At 36.5% G+C, this 26,644-nt stretch overlaps 1 protein-coding gene across 1 annotated transcript; it reads right to left on the reverse strand.

The window, feature by feature from the left end:
- Window positions 1-12,913: 12,913 nt before the first annotated feature.
- LOC121427284 (heterogeneous nuclear ribonucleoprotein K homolog) lies at window positions 12,914-21,121 on the reverse strand. The gene is made up of 2 exons (XM_041623625.1): window positions 21,013-21,121; window positions 12,914-16,177 (listed from the first exon to the last, which is right to left on the reverse strand). Exon 2 carries the CDS (start codon window positions 16,128-16,130, stop codon window positions 14,850-14,852), a length of 1,281 nt encoding a protein of 426 aa, XP_041479559.1. The 5' UTR covers window positions 16,131-16,177; window positions 21,013-21,121; the 3' UTR covers window positions 12,914-14,849.
- Window positions 21,122-26,644: the final 5,523 nt, after the last annotated feature.

The raw sequence follows: 26,644 nt of genomic DNA on the forward strand, positions 1-26,644 counted from the left end.
GAAGTTGGCAGTGAGCGAAGCGGGCAAGCAAATATGTTGACACTTTTATTCCAAATATACAAGGTTGTGATAGATTTTGACATAATGTTTGGAAAATAATAGTATATTTCATCCTAATCCCTTTCCTTTTCTCTCTATTTTTTCCCAGCCTTGATTCTCTCTTTTTTTGTTGGGGGGGGGGGGCAAACGCCCATGTCCTAACAGTCATTTTCTAGATTTACTTTATAAGCAACATAAATGTGTTATAATCTCATAAGCCATATGCAAGCTAAAAATTAAATTTCATGTATATTGTCCTGAAAATTTAACATTCTGGGCAATGTTTGTGAACCTGAGCAGGACGCGTATGTAACTAGATAATTACCACGAGCACGAAGCGCGAGCAGAAATGTTAAATATTATGGACTGGTCGAAAAGTTAGTCATTAAGACGATACATATTTCAACGATTAAACTGAAAATTTTTGATATTCCAACCTAAAAAGATGAGATTTCAAATCCCCCAATGGACATTCGACATTCATTTCCATGTCTCTTTTTCTTATCTTTCTTCCCATCTTTCTTTCTTTTTGATATTATTCTCTTCCTATTTTTTCTTTTACTTTTCCTTTCATTTCTTTTCTTTCTTTTCCCTCTTCCTCTTTTTTCCTCTTTCCTCCATTACTTATCCCTCTTTCTTTTTTTCCTTTCCCCTTTTCTCTTTTATTTTTTTTTCTTCTCTCCCTCCCCCTTCCACTCTCTCTCTTTTTATTCTCTTCTTTTCCCCTCTTCCTGTATCTCTCCTTTTTCTTCCCATCTTCCTCTCTATATAAATATTCTTCTCTTCCTTCCTCTTTTTTCTTCTTCTTTTTCCTCCTTTTCCTTTCTCCTAGCTTTCTTTTCTTCTCTTCCTTTTCCCCTCCTCTCTTTTGTCTCTTCTTTCCCCCTGTTCTCCCTTTTCTTTGTCTTTCCTTTCCCCCTCTTAGATCTCTTTTCTATTATCTTCTTTTCCCATCTTCCTCTCTCTTTTTATTCTCTCCTTTTCCCCTCTCCCCCTCTTTTTTTGAGCGGGGGGGGGGGGGGTGAGGCAGTTCCCCCGCACCTGATAGAACCCCATGGTCTCGTATCATTTGACCTTTGGACCTCTCGATGACATTTGATATATCTGATCATAATTTTGCAAGCACTTCGGACTATCGGACCCGCGGTCTATCGGACCCGCGGTCTAACGGACCCGCGGTCTATCGGACCCGCGGTCTATCGGACCCGCGGACTATCGGACCCGCGGTCTATCGGACCCGCGGTCTATCGGGATGTCCCCTAAATATCAAACCATAGAGTATACGGTAAATCTACCATTTGACTTTTCTTATCTTCTTTTCAATTTTAAATGTTATTTTGATTCAAACGACACAAATTGAACCAGAGATTATCAGCCATACATTTCCATTAAAAGGGGGGGGGGGTCAAATTTGATAGAGTAAAGAAAAGAGAATCACAGGGAAAACTTGGAAAAAAAGCGAAGGGAGAAAAGGGAAGAAAGGTGGCATCGGGAGGTTTCATTCCCCCCCCCCCAAAAAAAAAAAAAATTAATAAAAATGTCAGATGCATTACTCAATTGTGTTGCCGTTATTGGCAGGGAGGGGTGGCATATGCAGGGATATTTCCCACAAACTTTCGCTAGTCCTTTTTTCCGATGATGCTTAGCTATATACCTTGCCAGCAAGTATTAAACTGAACTTCCGAGCACGGAATTAATGTACAAAATACACCGAAGTACGAGCTAGAAGTCGTCTTTCTTTCAAATTGATCACACATAAAATTTCCGCCCTAGCTTGGTATGTGGCTGCGAAAATTCCCCTTCAGGCTCCTATTATCCCACTTTTCTTCTCATTGCTCTTGCTATAGTAAGACAGTCCCATGTGTGGCACGAGAGGGCTGTACCGGCATGGACGGAAATCCCAGGGGCCAGGTCCCCCCTACTCAAAATAGTAGGGGGGGACACAATATCAAATCTCCCCCTACTATATAATTATCTTTTAATGATGGTAAGAAATACATCATTCAAAGTCGAAATAAAACATGTATTTCAAGACGAGATGACCTTATTTTGAGGATAACCTTTTTTTTTAGCTTTTGAAATCGAAAGGACCTTAAATTTGGGGTGATAACTTTTTTTTTTGCTTGTCAAATATTCTAGCCCCTTGACTCCCCTACCTTTTGGGAGAGATTTCCGCCCCTGAGTACCAGGCTATATACCCGTTCAAAAAAAGAAGCAGGTACCGGACAGTCATAAAATTTACGCCAAACTATTGAAAATAAAAGAAGTCGATTGTATTAAAACTGGTGAAACTTCATTTCATATCCCTTGCACACAATATTGCATCTGTTTTTTTGCGCCCTTAATGATAAATTAAGTTGTGTTTTTTTTATTTGTAAAAAAAAAATCAGTTTATTTAAAGCGGGTACAAGAGATATTTCCATGAGTCGTTAAAAATTTGATGAAACATGCATCCTTATATTTATATATTCTCTCTGCATAATATTCCCAGCATCTCCTCCTCGATTTAAAGATGTTTAATGCGATTGTTTTGCAATCAAAACTAATCCTACCAAGGACATTAAATATTTCATGAATGTCCTTTTGTTTTCTGAAAATTTGATAAAACTGACTTTTGAACTTCCGCGCTCTGCGCGAGAAGACGTGTTATTTTCATGTCTACCGTCTCATGCCTTTTTATAGCGCATTTACATTTTCTTCCGCATACAAGTTTCGTAATCACAGCAAAATCAATTGAATTTGAGGTGATAAAGATACTAGAGACTTGAATAAACATTGAAAGGTGGGGGGGGGGCTCCAACTCCCTGCATCCAACACTTAGGGAGCATTAATTTTGGCAACGCGAGTGGACAGAGACCGTTCCCTCCAAAATTAAATCCTGGCTCAGCGGTTGTTGGATCGTTGATGTGATCAGGAGGATATGGACAATGATCAATCAGTAATCATCTGACAAAACAAAATTATCAAAGGGATGATCCGGGCTGAAAATATTTATATCTTAATACATAGAGTAGAATTCACTGAGCAAAATGCCGAATATTTTATCAAAATCGGATAACAAATAATAAAGTTATTAAAGTTTAAAATTTAGCAATATTTTGTGAAAACAGTCGTCATGAATATTCATTACGTGGGCTGATGATGTCAAATCTCCACTTTCTGTTATTACATAAAAATCATCATTTTTTCATACTTGTGTGAATAATGTCTCCCTTATAATGAAATAAGTTGCAGCAATAAAATATCTGATGCACTAAATCAGTTGTCAATCCAATTTTTCTACTTCTTGGAGGAAAACAAAATTGAATAAACCTTATTTCATATAACAAAATACAAAAGAACAAGTGGAGATGTTACATCTTCAGCCCAACTAATGAATATTCATGACGACTGTTTTCACGAAATATTGCTAAACCTTAAAATTCAATAACTTTGTTATCCGAATTTGATGAAATTTTCAGCATTTTGCTCAGTGAATTCTACTCTATTTATTAAGCTATACATACTTTCAGCCCGAACCATCCCTTTAAAGGTCAAATCCACCCCAGAAAGTGTTGATTTGAATAAAATATAGACAAATCAAACTAGTCTAAAGCTGAATATTACATCAAAATTTGATGTAAAATAAGAAAATAATGAAATTTTAGAGTTCCGTTTAATGTCACAAACCAGTTATATTTACACATTTTTATTCAAATCAGCTTTCTGTTGGAGTGGACTTGTCCTTTAATCATCTTCATCGTCACTAATTCTACCAACACCATTATTCATACCGATCAGATGTCAGTATCCTTTACTCAATTACCATCATCACATGGGCTGCGGAGCATAGTTGAAAGGGGTGGAGGCATCACCATGACAGGAGGCATTTGGGATCAGGGGCAGTGAACTTTTTCTTGGTTTGGGGGAGGGGAAACCAATAAATGGAACTCAAATTAAGTTTCTGTCTGAAGTCGATGTTGTTTCGTGGAAATGGAAGTTGAGAAAAGGGGATTTCTAATACAGTAAGTGAATATGAAATGCAAACGTAAGTTATATTCGTATGAAAAAAAATACTGTGTAGTTCATATTGGTGTTACAATTAAAGGGGTGGTCCAGGCTGAAAGGATTTATAGCTTAATAAATAGAGTAGAATTCACAGAGCAAAATGCCGAAAATTTCGTCAAAATCGGACAACAAATAGCTAAGTTATTGAATTTTAAAGTTCAGTAATATTTTGTAAAAACAGTCGTCATGAATATTCATTAGGTGGGCTGATGTCACGTCTCCACTTGTTCTTTTGTATTTTATTATATGAAATTAGGTTAATTCAAATTTTTTCCTCCAAGAACTAGAAAAATTGGATTGACAACTGATTTATTGCATTGGATATTTATTGCTGCAATTTATTTCATTATAAGGGAGACATATTATAAGTATGAAATAATGAAAAAATATGATTTTATGTAATGACATACATGTAAGAAAACGGAAAGTGGAGATGTGACATCATCAGCTCGCCTAATGAATATTCATGACTGTTTTCACAAAATATTGCTAAATTTTAAACTTCACTAACTTTATTATCCGATTTTGATGAAATTTTCGGCGTTTTGCTCAGTGAATTCTACTCTGTGTATCAAGATATAAATATTTTCAGCCTGGACCATCCCTTTAAGTCGGATTTTTTTTGTAGTATATGAATACCTTCCCCTAGAAATGATATCGTTTGTTGGTGAGAAAAAAAATCCCTTAAACATCAACGCACATGGGCGGAAACGTCCCCCCCCCTACCAAAATAGTAGGGGACATAAAATCAAATGTCCCCCGACCATCTTTGGTCTGTTATGGTAGAGAAAAAAATCACTTCACAATTAAAATATGTATTTTGGACTAAAATGACCTTACATTTTGGGTGAAAACTATTTTTTTTGGGGGGGTGGGGTTAAAATTACCTTAACATTTTAGGCGAGAACCCTTTTTTTTCTTTTCATATATTCTTTGGGTTAAAATTACCTTACCATTTTGGGTGATAGCCTTTTTTTTTGATGTCAAATTTTCCAGGCCCTGACCCCCTATCTTTGGGGACAGCTTTCTGCCCATGCCAACAAATAGGGCCATTTTATCAAGGAAGTAATAGAGGTTCCACCCCCCGCCCTCCAAGTGCACTGTAAGGCAAGAGGCTAAATGCCCTTTTCAGGCACAACACGTTTGTAATTCACTTAATTTACCATCGTCACTACCATCAATCATCATCACCCATTTTACCATCACAATCATCATCATCACCACCAACACCATCACCATCACCACCACCATCACCACCACCACCACCATCATCATCATGCCATCGCCTGCACATTTGCAACTACAGTCACAATGCACATCACCCTCAATGTAATCTATAATATCATTATGATTTCAAACATGAATTACAATATGCCAATTCTACCCTAGCCTCTAAAGTAGGCGGAGGCTGCAGCTTTATCTTGTAACTGATGCAGAGACCGACTGTGGATGAAAAGCATCCACCATCTATATATTTAATATTACGTTTTTTTTTATATAAATTATGATGCAATGTAGAATTTTCATACAAAAACAGACACCAGACATTCGTCAATAAAAAGACAATGAAAGTTAGACAGTAGTGTATTAGCAGCAGTTTGTAGCCTCGCCGCATCAAAGGCATCGCTTACGTTTCGCGATACCTCATCAGATCGTATAAGCAAAGAATACAGTTGCAGCCCCCGCCTAGATTATAGGCTATATTCACCCCAACAAGTTGATTAGAAATAATTCAAACACTTAACAAATTTCATCAAAATCTGACTTCTGGTTAACTAAGAAAATCATGACATTTCAGTGATTTAACCCTAAAATAGACTGGGCTATTTCGACACAAGAAGACTGGAGGGGGGGGGGGCTGATTCAGCCCCCCCTTATGATCTCGGCCGTTGATCGCGTGATTGCGACAAAAATTGACACGTGCATTACCCATGGAATTATCTACAAAACTAAATCAAATTCTTAGAAAAATCTCATTGCTCATTAATTATGTGAATTTATGCGTAAAATCATAAGATTGCTCTAATTAAAAAAATAATGCCCCTGAAATGCTAATTTTTGTGTCACATACTCTTTATAGGCATCTGATTAAATCCATTTTAAGAAAATTTCAACATCTCATTTACGTTTTTTATCTATTTCATTGTTTTCTAAATTTCTTAAGTAATTCTTTGCTTTTCGACTTTTGTTTGTTTTTTCAATGGAAATTGTCGGAGACTTTTTTTTTACCATAAACAAGATAAAATTAATTGATTTTAAGCAGTAAAAGGAAAAATATGATACATTTTATGAATTTGGGCTTAAAACACTATTCGCATTGGATTTGTACACAAATTCACGTTTGAGCAATTTTGGGTCTGCATGCACTTACAAAATGTTGCGTAATTTCGAAATCACATACCCCAGAGTCTCAAAAGTTGCGCAAGACTTGAAAGTAAAAAGTCAGTGACACGATCAATTTCGCAGGGCAGATTTGTCACAAAAAAATGTTGAGGGGGGGGGCTGAATCAGCCTCCCCCCAGTCTTCTTAGGGTTAAAATACACAACAGATTAAATCCTGGTCAGTACTATGGAAATGAAGGAGCTGATGTCACATACTTGACATTTCTTTTGTATTACATGAAAAATGAATATTTCCATTTTAATAGATTTAATGTTATAAAGGATTTCCATCAAATCCTAACTTGTCATTTTCCATGAGAAATCAAACCCAGACGAAGGTTTTTACATGAAAATTAGGAAATTGAAATGTATTTTCATACAGTAAAATAGCAACAAAAAATGGTCTGTGACATCAGTTCCCTAATATGCATTACGCCCACGGTGAGCATATCACCATTTGTAGCTATCTTTACAGTAATGTCACAACTTTCCACTTAAAGTGATTGGTTAACATTGGTTTGACTTTAAAAAAAATCTGAGCTAGAAGGTCACACTTGTCACCTGTGTCTGTGATATGTTACAAAAATGAAGCCCAGAAAAAATTGCGTTCGAAAATAATTATTTAGTGCTTCAAAAATTGAAATATAAAGTGACCGGAAACACCATCTTAATGTCATCCCATACACTTATGTGTACTATTTAGGTGTCTATAAGACGCCTATTTACAAAATCGGGGTTTGCCTTGTAGTTTTAGCTTTTCATTCTCAATAATGGTTGTTTTCAGGGTTTATTAGTTCTAATACATGCACTTGTACACATGTTTCATCATGGTTTGAGAATTTTTTAAATCGGCTGCTCACAAAGTTAAACAATACCTGTAAGTTCTAGTTTTAAAAAAATGTCTGACATTTCTCTTTTTTTCAAATCAGCTTTTAGTTGGAAAGGATTAAACTCTTAATTTTATGTACAATTCTTAAATTTACTTTTAACTATTTACAGAAAGCTAATAAATTGTTAATTTTGGAATGTTTTATTATCATTAAATGTCTTTTAAAAATTGGATTATTTTTAAGTGAATTTCATTAATTCATCAACTGAAATTATAAAAAAATCTCATATAGAGGTGTATCCTGGTTTTCCAATAAAACATGCCTATTCAATAAAAAGAAACATTGACTGTGGCAGAAATACTGGCCCAAAGGCTAAGGTGAGTGGGGAAAATGGTGGCCAATCACTTTCTCCCATCATTTTAGGGTTGATCATCTAGAAGCAAGATAAGTAGTATTATACCAAAATACTAAAGTTAGCAAGTTGCAACTGTTTCACAAAACAAAAGAAAAAGGGACTTGGGCAATGAGTTATGTTTTGTGCTTGCTTTATTTCACTTCAATATCTCTCATGCATGTCAAAACAAAACATAGAAAATATACAAAATAGACAAAAATAGTGGAGAAAACCCAGAAATTAAAGAAGAGATGAAACTAGAGGTGATAAGTCAGAAAGTTGTCACAAAAAAGACAGAAAAGGAAAGAAAAACAAATTGTGCGGGGGGGGGGGGGGGGATGGAGAGAGGGAATGAGGATAGATGAGAGATTGAATATCTCAATATGGGGGGGGGGGGGAGGGAGAGAGTGAGGGAATGAGGGTAGATGAGAGTGACTGAATATCTCAATATCGCATCAGGAATATCTTCTATATTAATTTGAATTTTCAGTTCTGTTTTGGCTCATCGTTTCAGAATAATCTGCTCGATATGAAATCTGTAATGTACAGTTTCCAGTCAAATACACTAATCTCTACCGTTGCTTTATATTTGGTGAATATTATTTAAATTTTACTTTGAACGAAGTGATTTTCCTGATTTTCTTGTTGATAGAATGGTTTACTTTTCTTGCTCTACACCCTGCAGACTCAAAATGTGATCAGTAGACACGTTTTCTTTAGTAATGCTGCTTGGCAAGTACATAGAGCCTGTATACCATTTGTTTCTTGTATTTTCCTAGAGTCACTGCACATCATCCATTGCTAGAAAGACCTGTCAATCCTGGAAAGTGACGAAGAAAAAAATATGAATATTTAATTTATTAAAAACTGGACGAGTGGGGGAATACATTTGCACATCATCTGGTTATTATCCTTGTTTACTATCCTATTAACAGATAAGCTTAGGTCTATTTTTTTATTCTTATGAAATTATTTCACAATGAAAAGTCTTTTGAACCTGAAATAAGATTTTCAAACAGAATCATAAAATAATTGAATGTTAAAAATCATAAAATAATTTTTTTGGGCCTTTTAAGCTATCATTCAATACATCTCAGCAGCAAAGAATAGATTTTGACTACACAGAAGGGGGAAAATGATTTAGAATTTCATTAATATGCCTCTCATTATTTTTTTCATCTTTGAATTGTTAAGCACTTAGAATGTTACTATTCAATTGGCATAAGAACATTACTGGAATGCCTATGACGGTCTCACCTGCATTAAACAATTCAATATAGCAGCGGTGAGGACTTTGTAAACTACTAGTATTAAAAAGATGAATTCTAGTTCACAAAAACCATCATTTATATAAAATCACGTTACTTGTCCTTAAATGTTCTTTGACCTTGATCATGTGAATTGAAACTCAGGCATGATGATCTGTGATACACTTTGTCTCCTAGGTCCATAAATTCTTCAAGTTATGATGAAACTTCATACACTTAACCTTGGCTCCATAAGATTTAATGTACATGATGCCACCACCATCAGAAAAGCAGAGCCTATAGTCTTGCTCCACTATGCAGGCAACAGATTAAAATGAAAATCCCTTACAAAACGGGGCATTACTGCTTTTAATAATTTTCCAGCTTTTCCTGTCCTTCCTATTTTAACTATTCTGATCACCAAATACAAATTTGAAAAAAAAAATTATTTACATTCAAATAATGAAAATGCAAAAAAACTCTTTTAAGGTTTAATGGTGACAAAGCAGCTCTTTGTCCCACTTCTACATACGTGTACAAGCTGGGCAAGACAAATTAAACTACATGTAAAGCAAAAAGGGTTTCACAGTACTGTACCTTTCACACAAAGGAATCGGACATTCTTCAGCATTCTTCCATTCTGCCTTGAGAAAACTTGCAGACATTGGTAGCTCTCGTCATTTCATCCCATCAACTCAAGAGGCAAAGAGGCTCCTAAACCATGCACCTACACTGCAACTAGGATGGCCAGAAGGTACAAGATGGCTCCAGAATGTTCCTCTAAGTTCTATTGTAGAAATGGGTCATCATACATTAGGGAGGATGAGAAATATACAAAGAGGATTACTGTCTAGCAAAAGGTATCAGACATTTGGTTTTATACATGACAAAATATACATGATGTAGGCAAGAAAACTGTAAGAGCAAGGGATAATGATTACTTTCTGAAGAAGGAAAATTTATATTTGCAATACTGATTTAGTGGCAAAATAGGTACACACGTTGATAATCGTCCCGTTTATGAAAAAAAAGATGTACAATGCAAATTTGAATATGGGAAATAAATATATTCAAAGAATTGGATAATTGGAGGAGATACCAGCAATAATGCACCAAAGGAAACCTAAAAAACCTAGAGCAAAAAAAAAATTCTAGCAAAACTTTTGGAGATGGCTCTCAGAGTTTTTGATCATACAGTACTGAGGAGATTTGTAGGGAAGAAGAAAATATGCCATATTTTCTTCCAAGAATTTAAGCGTCAAGAAATGTTTTATGGATGATTTGTGTGGGTATTCTTGACTTAGACTGGGGATATTTCTTTACTTAAAAAAGGCACCCAATAAGTGGAGAATCAAGAGGAATGAAACTTTACTTGGTACGAAATATAGGACATACATACGCATCCGGGGCACATCAATTGAAGATTATTGGAATGGGCTCATTGGACCGGACTGGACTGGAGCGGGATGTATCGGATAAGGTCACAAATGGCATGGGCAGGTCCACATGCAGAATATGAAGGACATGGACCTGAACCAGAATGTAATCCATGGGACGGACTGACAGACGAATGGGTAGATTATGTAGATGGATGGTCAGATCAGACTTTGGGCCCCCATCTGTGGTAGCGCAACACCACAGACCACTTGAATATTAGAGTGGCCTGTGCAGTGGATGGACTGGTAGAGTATAGTTTGTAGGACAAGATGATCACAGTTGGGTAAAAATGTTCAGTGGCAAGAATTCCATTAACTGGAGTTTGGCATAGGTACATGTACCTTTTGGAGTGTCATTGATCTCTAAGAGGATTGGTAACATGAATAAGGAACTCAAGTGGACATTTGGCAAAGTTCCACACGCAACAAATGCCATTGGGTTGTTGATGTGGATCAAAAATCCTTGTCTCTTTTTCAGTTGGGTACACCATGTAGAGGAGTCAATGGCATTATGAAGCATGGAAGAGGGTCAGAGAATGCTTCAATCAGCTTCACCATGGATGGAATGGATGGCGTAGCTACATGTACAGTGGCAAAGGTCCAATGGGCCCCTCTTGGCCTATTTCTATGGAAGTCTTGGGATGAACCTTTGGTAGATTAGTAGTGGTGTACTACCTGGACCACCAATGCTTCGGGTATCTCTGGACCTATATAGGGGGAAAGAGAACCTCCCAACCAATCCCAACCACACCCTGGCTCTGGCATCCTTGGACCACTCAATCTATCACACATACATGTAGTCACACACACAACATTCCAAGTCATTCCTATAAATCTTCTTTCCTTGATCCCCTCAGATCCTACTTTCCTTCCAAACAAATTTTACTGGAAAAGCTTTCAATCGTATCACTCATCCTCTTGTGTACAAGTGTTGAACAATCTACTGGATAATTTGAAAATGAAAAGTTCAATTGTCTGGAAGGAAATTTAGGACATGAAAACCAGATTTCATTTACAAAAAAAAAAGGATATCAACAAAGGTATCCATGTGGAGAAAAGTATCTGTAGTGTAGCTGAATAATTAAATATTTATATTATTGAGGGTGAGGGGAATATTTGCTTCATTCTCTCCTGAACACAGCACCAATGCAAGAACAGTACACAGACAATCAACCTAGCATGAGAGTGCTATTTAAGTCCAATCTGATGTCAGAAAAAAGGTGTAAATAGGGTGTAATTCTGATCAATGCATAACAAAGTGATTTAGGATTACATTACAACTGAGAGATTTAATCAAAAAAAATATGAAGGGAGGAAAAAGAAAAATGGAATGAAAGCTTGAAAGAAATCAGAAAAACAGCACTCAAGGATGTCACTAGATTATGTAAATCTCAAACTGGCAATTTGGTGTCGAATTGTGGTGTACTGGCCTGGTTTTCTTTCACCCCCCTCCCACCCCACAAAGGTTTTGTCCTGGAAAACGTTTTGGAGCTAGTGGAGTAGTCCCCACCATAGACATACCAGTACCAACAATGTAGCCAAGGTGAATTCACCACACAACTTAAAAAAAAAATTTTCTCTCTCTTCTGTCATTTTCAAATATCATTTCATCCATCTGCTTATTTGATTTTTCCTGTTCCTTTTAACAAAAACTTCCTTCCAAAAATAAGTTAAAATTCTCCATAATCATTTTTCCAACATAGCTAAAGACTCAATTCAAATGCCAGATTGATTGCATATCATCATTCAGAATTCTTTTATCTCACAATCAGTCACTACAGAGCCCAATGGTCATTACAACACAGAATATGCCCTTCCCCATTTTGAATGAGAGTCAAGGTTATGGACTGTCTCAGGTAAAATATTAAACCCATTGAGTAGCACAGGTGTGGACCTTCAAAGCAATATAATCAATTAATCTGTGAATCCAACAACAGATCTGAAGTGAAAACAAATCTTTTGAAAGATGAGTCAGGTACATGTACATGTAGTCCTGTACATGTAAAAGAGTAATGTTTTGTTTGACTATAGTACGAAAATCCTTTTCTCATTTGCATATTCACTTTGAAAGTACATGCATATTTTGGATTAATTAGGGAGATCTCCTGGGGCCTGTTTTATAAAGAGTTACACTGTTGTAATTTTGCCATTATGGCAAAAACATTGTACCATGGTAACCTTGATTTTGATTGGCTGCTGAGCCCTGTTGCCATGGTAGTTGCCATAATTGCAAAGTTACAGCGGTTGTTAATCTGTAATTATGAAACAGGCCCCTGGTTTAAAGAAGCAGGATCATACATGTACACACGTGTAGATCTTTCATTACACATGAACAATGTACATAAAAAATATGTACAACTGTAAATGCCCAATGTCTTTATCTCAAAAGGATATCTTGGTTCTCTGCACTGAGACAAAGGTCCCCCCCTCCCTCTTATTTTAAAGTTTACATGATAGGTACATTCACATGTACAATGTACACCATCCATGTTTAGGATTCAAAATTGGAAATGCAAAGAGCTGGGAAAGGGTGAAATATTAGCTTGGTATAGCAAATGGATATTTATTGGGTTCAAATGCTTTGCAATACATAACAGCAACTAAATTGAAATACATTTGGATAAATAGGATGGACTGGAATTATTGAAAGGTTGTTTTTGTAGATATGTTTGTCACGAACAGCCTCAAATCAGATCAAACTAGATCAAACTATTTGGTATGGGCTATGTACAGTACTTGTAGGTTCTGATTATTTTCTGATATCAGCTCAGATACTGTTCATACATGTAGGGCTTTACTTCAAAAGAAATTGTTCAGCATTTGTTTTCCATCATTCTGATCACTGGGGCCTCATTGTTCAAATCTAACTGAACAAATCAACAATATGCTATTGAGCTTTACTTCCATACAGACGATATTAACATGATAATCAACAACTATTTGTCTAAAGTCTAAACAACTCTTTAACATGCATCCTATTTAACCAAGATATTCAACATCAATGACATCCAATTCCAAAGGACTAATTTACATGTACACTGTACATGTGACAACAGTCATAACACCATTCAACATTCAGGAATAGATGGTAAAATTGTAATTTTTATGTTTTTTTTTATTTCTATTTTTCTTAAAACCTACATGTAAACATTAGCTAAGGGCCCTCTTCCAAAGAGTAAAATAGGAATTTGTGTCATACATGCATTTACATTTTCATTTGTGTTGATGAATGACACAATAAACTGAACTTCTGAGAGATCTTCCCCAATTTTGCCAAGTACATGTACATGTACAAGAGTTCCAAACTACATGTACACTTTTTACATATAAAAAATATTCAATACAGTAGCCTTAACAAGAAAATTAAAGTGCACTGAACATGGAATACCCCCTTTCTACACTGGCCCTGGGAAATCCTTCATGGTAAAGCACTAGTAATGGCAACATGAAAATGATTATTACACAAATGTACAAAAACAGGAAATAGCAATCTAATGCTTGCCACCATAAAAAGTACAGTCTCTTTTTTTTCCAAGGGTCACAATTCTGCATGTACAATTATGACCATTTAAATCAGAAAAACAATAATTTTTAAGAAATAGTATTGGCCTTTGTAAGATATATTGACCTTTATATTCACATGCACATGTCATATTCTAAACATGACAGGGTTTCAGATGAAATTCAATAATTCATACTGTAAGCTATTAACCGAAGAAAAATCTCCATGAATCAGTCTTTACATGTACCATCTTATTTGGACCAAAAAATCCTTTTCCTAATTCAACATACATGTATGTCAGAAAAGGTAAACTCAAAAGGACTTTGCGCATAGGATTATTTTGCTTAAAAATTTAAATAAAAAGAAAGAAACATGTGAAACGTGGGGGGGGGAGGTACATGTACAGTACTGTGTATGGGAATCGAGGTGATATCGCCCTTGAAAAGCTTACATTAAAAGAGCTCAGAAACTTAAAAAGGGGCCCTGGATAATCTTCATTCATTGCAATGTTAAAGTTTGCTGATTTAGGGAGTAAGAGACTGTGAAAGAAGCCCTGGAAAAAAAAATTCTGTAAGGAATGCTCCTTGGCATTCGTGTTACATTGTAAGCTAAATGGAAACAAGTTGATCATTTTCTACATTAGCATTAAGCAACTGCAAAATTGATCAAGAATAAATCAAGTCTTGTCATCTAAATTTAAATATTGATGAACAAACCAAAGAATTAAAATTCTAAAAGATTATAAAAGGAAAGCATAGCCTTATCATATACAAGTACATAAAACAAAAAAAGCGAGGAAAGCAATTTTGCAAAATAAAAGGGAATACTTTCTAGATTGAAGTTCCTCTCGAGCAATTTATGGCATGAAAATAAATGTGATATCATGACCACCTAGATAGATACATGTATTTACAACTTTGAACAAGGAGATTCTATCAAGGAAAGGCTAATTTCCAATTCTGAACTTTCTAATTACTGAACTGCTCCTCCACTATTTTGGTACTCCTTGACACTATTTTGTAACAAGAACTTGGCATGAGCAATGTCATGTTGCGTACCTGTAATGGTGATGATTCTATCCTTGGCACCTTGAAGAGGGTCGTCGATCTTGATCTGTGCTCCTGACTGTGTACGGATTTTTTTGATGCGCTGACCCCCTCTGCCAATGATAGAGCCAGCCAGGTCGTTGGGTATGGTGACTTGTTGTGTCTGAACAGCTTCCCCACCGCCTCCTCCACCAGGACCACCATCAAAGCCACCGCCTCCACCTCCGAAGTTGGATTGGCCACGACCAGAATCTCCACCAAAATCATAGCCTTGGGCACCACCATATTGCTGCTCTCTTCCATATCCACGAGCACCACCAGGTCCACCACCACCTCCTCGTCCACGTCCTCCCCTTCCTCGTCCTCCTCCCATGGGCCCACCACCTCCACCACCAAAGGGACTTCGGCCATACCCAAAGTTATCATTTCCACCAACCATTCCACGATCATAGCCACGTCCCATTGGCGGACCTCTGTTCCATTGGCCGCCGCCACCACCACGGTCACCTCCATAGCCGCCTCGATCACCATAACTTTCCTCTGCTGGATCAAACAGGAATCCCCCGTACTGGTCAAAATTGCTTGTATCATGGTTGAATGGGTCATATTCCTGTGCAAGGCCCTTGATGGGGGTTTCGGAACATATTTCGTAGACTTCACGAGCGGCCTTGATGATTACATCTGCGGTACCAGTGAGTTGGACAACACGGTCGGTGGAGTTTGGGCAGGTTTTTGTATATACCTTGAAATGGGCACCAGTTTTCTCCCGAAGTTCTTTGATCTTAAAACCTGCCCTTCCAATGATGGCTCCAGCATGACTCTGATGGACCATGATCCTGACAAAAAACTGGCCCTGGTTCTGACTCTGATCTTGCTTCCTATCCCTCCTCTCCACCTTTTCTCCCACCTTTGGAATGATATCTGAAATACAGTCAAGAGCACTATCCAGCTGTTTGGTGACAATCTTAATGATTCGCTCCGGCCCATTGCAATCTGGAATAGACACCTTAGCATCATAATCTGACCTGAGACGCTTGATATTCTCGCCACCTTTTCCTATCACCCCTCCAGCATTGTTGCTTCTAATCATCAAACGGAATACAACTTGATTGTAATCCCCTCTAGGGCGCTTGTTTTGGTTTTGCCTCTGATCCTCTGCTGATCGCTTCCCTCCTTCCCCACCTCCATAGTCTTGGTTGTCAGCCATTCTGGTTGATTAGCAGTTTTGTCTGATCAGATGGCACTTGTTAAGTTCTATAAATTGAAAGAAATTACAGGACGAAAAATCAAAATCGTGACAATATATGGGATAAGAATGTAAACGACAATACATGTACATATATACTGTTTAATTACTGAAGGTGATTAACGCTAATAGTCCAAGGATATTTATTTCTGGCCTTGTTATTTAATGATCACTTTAAAATAACCCTTCTTCAGCAATATAGACTTGATATATTTTATCAGATTTAGCACTGAAATCATATGAGATCTGCTTTAAACGAGCTCACATCTATTGCTAACAGGAAGATTTTGAAAGCTCATTGCAAATTTGGCCATATTCCCGGATCTCTTTAGGGGTCTTCATTTCAATATTTTCCAGATAATTTTATCATTGTCAGAAGAACTTAAATTCCATCTATGTTTTGGTCAGTTTCTTATGCATCTATGGGAAGAGTGTCAAGACGTCAATGATGAAGAAGTATACGTCAGGATTTTAAGTCATCATCATTGCGTCCTCAAGACTATATACTAGGTGCATGTGACATACATGTACAGCTGATCAAGTTCCTGTTACTGTACATCAACAGACCTTCATTTTTGAGGAGCGCGATCGCGCCGGCGCTCCTACCGCGCTCCTTAAAAAAAATTTTAAAAATAAGGAGAGCAAAAAATCGCGCTCCTCAAAAAAAAAAAAAAATTGCTTAAATTTCACATTTCACATCTTTAAATCCATGAAATGGCCTTCTTTTTTTTCCATAATTCCTTGAAATTACTTTGATTTAGTTGAAATCTATCAGAAAAATTAAAAATATTCATCTCTTTCCCGACTCTGATTTTAATTTAATCTCGGTAAATATTGCAGTCCCATATGTAGATTTTCATGGCAACACCATGGAAGTCTACATGTGGGACTACAATATTTACCGAGGTAAGTTCAAATCAGAGTCGGGAAAGTGGTGAATATTCTTCATTTTTCTGATAGTTTTCAACTAAATCAAAGTAATTTCAAGGAATTATGGAAAAAAGAAGGCCATTTCATGGATTTAAAGATGTAAAATGTGACATTTTAGCAATTTTTTTTTCTTTTTAGCAGGAGCGCGTACGACATCTTGTAAACGTATTGACGTGACCCAGGCCTAGTTTCACCACAGATTAATAGCTAACACAGCTATTGCATATATACAATGTTAAGAAAAATCTAGAATTTATCATACATGTATTGCAATGAATTGATTTGAGCTCCTCAGGGAGAGCGATTCTGAGGAGCTCAATTGAGCTCCTTAAAAAAATAAGGAGACCGATTTATTGAGCTCCACGAAATTATAAACGTGAAGGACTGCATCAATGTATTTTACAGCACATAAAGATGCTCTATTTTGCCCATTTCTGAGATCTGAGGTTGTATGGCGTTTCTGAAACTTTTCAGGTTTTAGGTGTCGATGGTTATTTTGTAGTTATGATTTAAAAATTAAAAAATTCAGAAAAATATGCCGCAAAATAGCAAATTTTGATGACAAACAGCCAAGTTCTTCTTTGAACGCTGTCAGCGTAGCTAGATCTGAGCATACAAACATGCAAGCCAATCGGTTGGCGCGTCAGTACGCTCAGCTGAACTGTCGGCGATCGAAGAAGTACCTGGCTGATCCCGATCGGTTTGTCATCAAAATTCGCTATTTTTCAGAAAGGTGGTAAGCTAATTGTATTTGATATGAATGTCACGTTGAAAATTGCAATATCTTTGATTTAAATGAGTAAAATCTAATAATTACTTTTACAAAAGTGTAAGTTGAATCAAAGTCAGTGAGAGAGAGAAATTTATCTATTGAATGTGCCATTGATGGTGAGGAGTTATTCAGCTGTGCAAGACATAACTGTCTTGGCCTACATGTAGCATTGTGTCTTTGAATAGGAGGCATAGCAATGCACCCAAATTGGTTTTATACATGGTATGTGGATTGCTAGTGTACAGAGAGTGGACACAACTCAACTTGAACGCCATGAGGAAAGGAGAGTAGGTTCTAACTGCTCTAAAACACGCAGTTGAAGATAATTTGTTTTCGTTTTTTCTTGAACATGCTAATATTAGGCAAGAAGTAATTTTCTGATCCAAAGGCAGAAGAGTTAGCCTGTTACATCAGTGTAAACTAACAATTTTCCAAGCCTGTGAAACTCAAGCCATCGATGGCATGTGATCTTGGGAGTTGGGACTACGGACGAAATACACGATCTGGATGACTGAGTTGGCGGTTTGAACTAAACCCCTCAAAAAAAGTTTTGCAACTCAGTTTTGGGGGATGATATCTTTTTGGTTAATGAAGTATAAAAAATGAAACTGATATCATTGGAAAGCTAAATTATTCCTCTTTACAATGAAATGCCATTTGCTGTGATTATGTAATCATGGAATATGCAGTCACCCTGAACATTGAGAAAAGTCAGAAGTGAAATGTTGCAAAATGCATCGATTTCTAACAAGAGTCTCCATTTCTTTAGAATTTCCACCATGCAGGTGACAGTGAATGTGAATGCACTCGGTCCATCCTCGAAACAATTGGAAATTCGCTATTGGAAACAACGCATTTTGCAACATTTCATTTCTAACATTGCTGCATATTATCATGTCTGTGTATTTCATGTTAACACTAGCATTACAAATGACACATGATTGTAAAGAACAATAATCATGCTTTCTAAAGATATCACTTTTACACATGATGATGGCACACTATAAGAAATCTATTAGCATTCAAACTTGAGTTGCAGAACTTTATTTGAGGGGTTTACATCGAAGTCCAAGTCACCCACACAGCAGTTCCAAACCTTCGAATTAAAGGCCGACTGTCATCAATCGTTGAACTGGTGAGCTGTATCAAAGCGAGATACATGTAATGCTTGAAATGAAACTGTTATACAGAGAAAAGATGTTATGAAGAAAACTTGAACTGAGATGTTTTAACTCTGTTTGGATTGTCAGATAAGACATGTTTTCATTGTTGAAGGGCGAGTGGCCCAGCAGGCCTATGTGTATTTGAGTTTGTGCACTGAACAAATTGTAGAAGTTGATTGTAGGAGTTAAAACTCAGCACAGCTCTGGTGTCCGTTTCAACTCACTATGTTTATTACCCGGTGTAGAGAGCTTATGATATTTGAATTGAGAGTTGACTGACAGTATAGGACGGTACACATATGAGAAATATTTAGTACTCAAAAGGTATTTCGAGACTTAAAACTTTTTCATTATTTAGAGAATGGTAATAGCTATAACATATCAAAAAATAAAATTTTTGACCATCTTTACCCTGTTCGCGAAATTGGACCACCTTATGACATGCGACCATATATTATTATGGCCATATTATGTTTATGTACGGTACTTATCTTAAGATCCGATAAAGCGACAGCCGAGGTAAGTCACTGTTTTTGTTCCCTTTAACTTCATTTTTCTGTTTTTTGGCAATTAATGCCAAGAGGGAATATAAATTTGCACTTTTTGGTCGCATTGATTTTCAATTTTCATTAATTTTTTTTTAAAGACAAAAATTGAAGAGCCCCGACAGGGGGATTTTGCATTGCAAGTCCCCTAATGGTGGCTGCACGATAGCTAGACAGCTGGCAGCCGTCTGTTTCGAGGAGTCTTTTAGTTTTAACATTTTTTTTTTTATTTCTCCTCGTACACAGACGGCTGGCTATCGTGCCCGCACCATTAGGGGACTTGCAATGCAAAATCCCCCCGTCGGGGCTCTTCAATTTTTGTCTTTAATGAATAAAAAAATTGACAATTATTGTGACAAAAATGCAAAGTAATATTCCCTCTTGGCATTAATTGCCCAAAAACGGAGAAAAATCAAGTTAAAAGGAACAAAAACAGTGACTTACCTCGGCTGTCACGCAAATTCACTTCCCCGTTTTGTCCGATCTTAAGTACATAAACATATGGCCATTGAGTCCCTGTACAGATCGCGCTAGAACTTCGGTCTCTGTATTTGGTGAATGAAGCCAACGGAGTTCAGCTGAACAACCAACATAACAGAGACCGAAGCTTTTGGTCTACACGATAGCGAGCCGTCTGTGTACGAGGAGAAATTTTTTTTTTTAAAACTCCTCGAAACAGACGGCTGCCACTAAGTGCCAGCCGTCTAGTCTATGCCAAGCCTAGACCAAAAGCTTCGGTCTCTGTTTTGTTGGTGGTTCAGCTGAACTCCGTTGGCTTCACCAAATACAGAGACCGAAGTTCTAGCGCGATCTGTAGAGTGTAGGGACTCAATGGCCATATGTTTGTAGGCCTACTTAATTAAGATCGGATAAAGCGGGGAAGTGAATTTGCGCGACAGCCGAGGCAAGTCATTGTTTTTGTTCCTTTCAACTTCATTTTTCTCTGTTTTTTGGCAATTAATGCCAAGAGTGAATATAAATTTGCATTTTGGTCGCGTTAATTTTCAAAATTTTTATTCATTAATTAATTTAAACTAAGTTAGTAAGTAAGAGTCTTAAATTGAAGAGCCCCGACGGGGGGATTTTGCATTGCAAGTCCCCTAATGGTGGCTGCACGATAGCGAGCCGTCTGTGTACGAGAAATAAAAAAAAAATGTTAAAAAACTCCCCGAAACAGACGGCTGCCAGCTGTCTATGCCAAGCCAAGCCCAAGGGCCAAGCCCAGCCCAAGCCAAGCCATGCACCCATGGCCATGCAAGCGGTGGGCCGGGCCCAGGGACAGGCGCGATCATGACAATGCCTTCGAGTTCGACGATTTTAACCGTTTAGTTTCATAGCTTTTACATCTTTAATATGCCTAATATTTCACTAAACTATTCTTTTACAAATTCGACACACAACGGCGTTAAAAAACTTTAAAAACCATTACTTACGATGCTCTTTTTAAATGGTGAATGTGTCAAAAGCCAAACCAGCGATGTATATATGAGGAAGTTCGTGTGGAGAGAGAGAAGAATAGAGCATGTGATATGATAAGCAGATTTCCTGACATTATTTTAAAAAAATGTTGGTGGCAAAAACTCAATTCAAATATTATAAAATTGAAAAAATATTTTTAAGGACTAAAGTATTTTTTAAAGCATTCTTGATTAATATTTATAAGCAATCAATTTTTTTTAATGATTTGATTCTCACCCAAGTATAAAAAGCCTGGCGTGGGTACGACACATTTTGTCCGTCCATCCATGACCCATGCATGGGCCAATGAGATGAGTGGGAATTATGGGTGCGATCGCGTCTCACGCTGATTGGCACGATAAGAGGCAATAAGTTGAAGTTCAAGTTCGTCTATTTGTCCATTTTGGAAATTTGTTTTATTCACAAATAATAATTCAAGTCAATAAATATAAAAAATGCCATATTAAACTAAAAAAAAACATTTAGAAGAATTAGAAGAATTATGAAAGCAAATACCCGTTTACATAAAGACATGCATGCAGCATTTCCAAAATTCACTGTATTGCATCCAAAAAATGTTTGAAATACAGTCAGTCGGCAAGCCCTGAAAAAGTAGCTTCTTTTATCCAAGTGATATTCATGACTATAGGGTTTTTGCATTATTAATGAGCTTGGTGCGAACCAAAACACCTCTTTTTATTCTGCCATCGCTGCTCTAAATATTAGTCAAATTTCATGTTTTTGGTATCTTTGTAAAGAAGAAGAATCATTCTTTCAGGTCATGTGTTTGGAATTTTAAAAAAATGTTGTAATATAGGAAAAAATTTCGATATAAAACATGAAACAAAATGATTTTTTTCATGCAACAAATGTTGTTGTTTTCACACTTGATTTCTGTTTGAGCACAAATGATTTTTAAATCATAATAAAGCTGAAGATCTACGCTTTAATATGATATAATTTGTATAAGAAGATGTATCTTAGATGGGTCAGCAGCCAGCTTTTTATAGGCCAAGTACATTTAGCAGCTCAAAAACAAGAATACTGCACTCTGATTGGTCACAGAGACCACACACCCATCTAAAAAATGCCACATATCAAGAGTGACATTGTAAGAAAGTATAGAGTTTGAGCTTTCTGATGATATAAATAATGTTGGTGCCTAAAACACAAAATGTTGCACAATTTGCAAGTGAAAACAGAGGAAGAAAATTCTGTTTGATGCATCTTTTCTGGTAAAAAATTCACTTATTTATCAAAATATTTTATTCAAAGGAAATAACCAATATGAAAGAGTAACATTTACTCTTCCCAATGGTACAAAAATAATCAATTTTACTCCAGTTAAATTCTTTGAGAAAGAAAGTCCCACAATTCACGAGATTTTGCAGGGACATGAATTCAGCCACGAGGGGACTTGGATAAATCTGGCCCATTTGCTCATTAACACAGGGGCTTGCCGACTGACTGAATACATGTGTGTTATCAAAATTTCATTCCAGTATTAAGAACGTGAAGTATTAGCCTATTAAATCGTAAAAGCTATACTGTTTTGCGGTCAAACAGAATTAAATCAGATGTATGTAATCCATATTTCATTTCATTACAATCAATAATTAGCACTCAATGCAAGTTGATACCATGCGAAAGATCTCTTTTTCAAGATAGGGCACATATTACCATCAATACGTAAGTAACGTAAGGGTGTAAAATAGAGTAAAAAAACACTAAAAGAATGAAAAATGGATATCTATTTCGCCACGAAAGCTCTTTGTATTTACGCTCCAATTTGCGAGGGCATATTAAAATATGATTTATTGCCACTTCGTCTAGGATGGCTAGAATGCTATTTTGTCCACTCACCACGTTCATGGTCTATCTAATGTAGGGGAAGGCGGGGTAAGTTGTGACACTTTTTGCATTTTGCATGTTAGAATTGATATGACTAATAATATTGTAGAAATAAGTACCTTGCCTTTAAATTTCATTCTTGGGAAATATTTTTCACCTTCAGTCGAGCCCGGCACACCGAAATTCATTGTGACCTTTGAAAAAAAAAACGATGTCAAATGGCTCAACTTGCCCCCGTGGGGTAAGTTGTGCCACCTTCTGGGGTAAGATGAGCCACAAAAACTCTGTACAAAATGTATGCATGAAGAAGCAGCATGTAAATTTTTCATTTCAAGTCTTTTCACTTGCTAATTCTCTATAAATACTAACAGTCTAACATCCTCTAAAAGTAAAAGAACTGTCATGTGAATTTACACCTTTCAGTGCCTGCATATCAATGGCTTTTATTTTTTAATTCTTACCATAAGAATTACCATGGCTCAACTTGCCCCATGTTGGATTGCTCAAAGTACCCCAGTCCGAACTCCATGCGATAATTTTACATCCACACTTACGCATCCATCATTTAAAAGATTATGACAGGAATGAAGATTCATACCTGATCTCACACCACTGGTCATACAGCCGACAGATGTGCGCAAGTTGTTGGATCATTTGAGTGATTTGAGTCCCAATAATTTTCTCACAAAAGTTAGTCACTAATCGATAGCAAAAGTGCAAGACTCCTGCAAAATCAGGACAAACACCAATTTAGTTAAAAAGTTGTGGAACTGAAGGGGCAAGAGTTTAATGAGCACTTCAAGTTAATTTGGGGAAAATAAAGATCTGTTGGACAAGTCTTGGTGGAAAGGGAAGATTTAAAGCCTCCATTTCTTAACACATGTAGTGACGTAAAGATAAAAGATTTACAAGTTCAAACTCTCTAGATAATTGTCAATTACCAGAAGTATAGGGCCTAGGCCTATAAAACTTATATAAAGACCAGAAATTTTACAAAGTCCTTCATTTCCGTACCTGATGTGATAATTCTAATTCATTGGCTCGTAGCCGCTTGTTATGAAAATAAATTAAGTCTTTATCTTCTATTGATAGTCACAATGCAAATAATCAAAATATTACAATATTCTTACACTTTTTTTAACAATTTAAATCAGAATGTATTCTGCCCCCATCCCAAGGGCAAGACATGTATGGACTAACAATAATGTTCTTATTTCTTTATCATATTTAAAGACGTGTGTGGGTAAAAAGCATTCCTCTATTTTACACACTTTCTTACTTTTTTGGCTGAAATTTGTATTTTTCCGTCTATACTAGTACTTTTTGTTTCAAAGTCGAACACAGTATGGTTGGGTAAAGGGTTGTGTAATGGGTCATCAATATACATTATGACACCACCACAATGTCTGACTCATTCATGGCCTGGGTGTGGTGGCTAAACTTGCCCCTAGGCTCAACTTACCCCGCCTTCCCCTTCATATTTCGTCTACCATCAGTTGGTCCACCATCCACATCGTCCAATTACCATTTTGTCCAATAGTCAATTGGTCTATTAACCATTTCGTCTAATATTTGGTCTGATTGCATTTTTTTTGCAAATTGATCCAATAGCCACTTCGTCCATTTTCATTACGTCTATTACCATAGCGAACTGGTCTTAAGGCAAATGGTCTAATGACCATGCACTTATAGGGTGTTGCAGAAACTTGCGATCAATTCTAATTTTGTTCCCTAGATCAATAATTTGTCTTGCAATTAATTGCAAATGATTGTTTGCTGATCTGCTCCTTGAAACAAGGAGTGTAATCTGATTAGCAACAACTAACGTTGATCTATCAGTTGTAAAATTACAACAGAATATTTGCAATTGATCGCAAATATTTTCTTGCAGCACCCCTTACTTTCATTTCATCTAGGTTACATTTGGTCTAACTTCAGTTGTTCCACTCTCACTTAGTCTAAACCCAATTCGTCTAATAATCATTTGGTCTAATTGCCATTTGGTCTAATCACCCATAGATCCAATTGCCATCTCGGCCAATCATCGCCCAATATTCATTTTGTATAGTCTATCAGCCCTATACGCGTGTTCGGTGCCTGTGTATTGCCGACTCGACTCCTGGGGAGTGTTTCATCTACATTTTCATCCGACAAGTTGTCAGATCTGACATCTTTCTCTGATGTTGATTGGCTGAGAGGTACTGTTACTATGGCAACTGTCGGATAAAATGGGACATGTTGGATAAAAAGTCCAACAAGTCCTTTCATGATGCTCTTAGTGTTATTATTCACACCTGTATACGTCGTTTGGTTAATCTTTTATATAATTGTACACTATTTTAAGCTCCGTTATAATGATCTTACGCTAGATAATGTATCTCATCGAACAGGCAATGCCAGCGCGAAGCACGTAATCTAGCGACAAATGCATTGCATGGAATAATTTATAATTACCAGGACTTCCCCTCACGTTTAATTCACTTGTCTCCCTCCTCTTATTCTACCCCCCCCTTCCAATTTTTCTCTCCTCTTTTCTTTTCTCTTCATTTTGTTGTGCCGCCAATAGCTGTTATTGTTATTATTATATTACCATTCTTATTATTACTATTATTACGATTATTATTTGTTACTGTAATAACTTTTATTAGTCATTATTATCATCATTGTTGTAGGATGATGATGAATGATGATTATCAGTAGGTGTGCACTTGTTACAAAAAAAAAAAAAAGAAAGGAGGGAAAATTCTGAATCAAAGGACCCTATTTCAATTTCATGCATTTTAACCACTCCTTCCCCCTTTTGTGTGCTGAGTGTTAGGGTGTGTGTGTGTGAGAGAGAGAGAGAGGGGGGGGGGCAAGTTTCAACTACCGCATCATTCCATTTCTAATAGTAGGCCTAGTTCTCATCATGATTTTTTTATCATTTATTTTCAAGTTACGCGATTCTATGTGGTAAAACTTTGAAAAATATATTTTTTCATCACAATTATATATCATTTTTTTGAGGGTATGGTATTGAGTGACAAACGAAAAGTCTCTATATTTGCTTGAAAAAAGTTAGGTGCAGTACACACACACACAGACAAACAGACACGTACACATCTGAAATTACATGACAATAATGAAACTGTTTTTTAAAGAAAAAATAAACAAAATAGCAGAGAACTATAGGGAGAAAAAATAAAATCGATAGAATGTGTGTAAAGTCAAAGGGCAAGTCCACCATAACAAAAGGTCGATTTGAATAAGAAGAAAATAAAACAAGCATATTATACAAGCATATAAACAAGCAGGTTATCAAATGTAATAAAATCGGATATAGAAAATTAATATATTATTACATAAAGAAATTGCCTAATGTATGTGCAGAACACATACATTGAGATGCAATAATGCCACTACTGAATTTTTGTATTTGTATTTTATGTTATACAATTTGATTTCTTCTTTTGATAATTTTATTCTCTTCTTCTTCTTTTTTTGTAAGCATCCAGTGACAGATCTCCGTTTTTTTTTGAGGGGGAGGGTGGGGTAGCCCCCCTGGACTGCCGAGTAAAATAAAATGATAAAGTCCATGATTATCAAAGGTGCTTCGAGCTCGCTTTGATTGTAAGTTATATATCCATTCTGTTCATGATTGCAAAGCATTATTAGAATGTCCAGTTTTCATGTCTGAAAGAAAAAAAACCAGTTCGCTTTTCGTGCTCGAGTTAATTATTTAGATAAAACCCATCCTGTTCATGGATACATTGCTGT

The sequence above is a fragment of the Lytechinus variegatus genome, chromosome 1, assembly GCF_018143015.1.
Source record: "Lytechinus variegatus isolate NC3 chromosome 1, Lvar_3.0, whole genome shotgun sequence".
In the NCBI taxonomy this organism is placed as follows: Eukaryota; Metazoa; Echinodermata; class Echinoidea; order Temnopleuroida; family Toxopneustidae; genus Lytechinus; species Lytechinus variegatus.

Excerpts from the sequence above, each read along its gene's own strand:
- LOC121427284 (XM_041623625.1), bottom strand. The coding sequence starts at position 16,130 with ATGGCTGACAACCAAGACTATGGAGGTGGGGAAGGAGGGAAGCGATCA.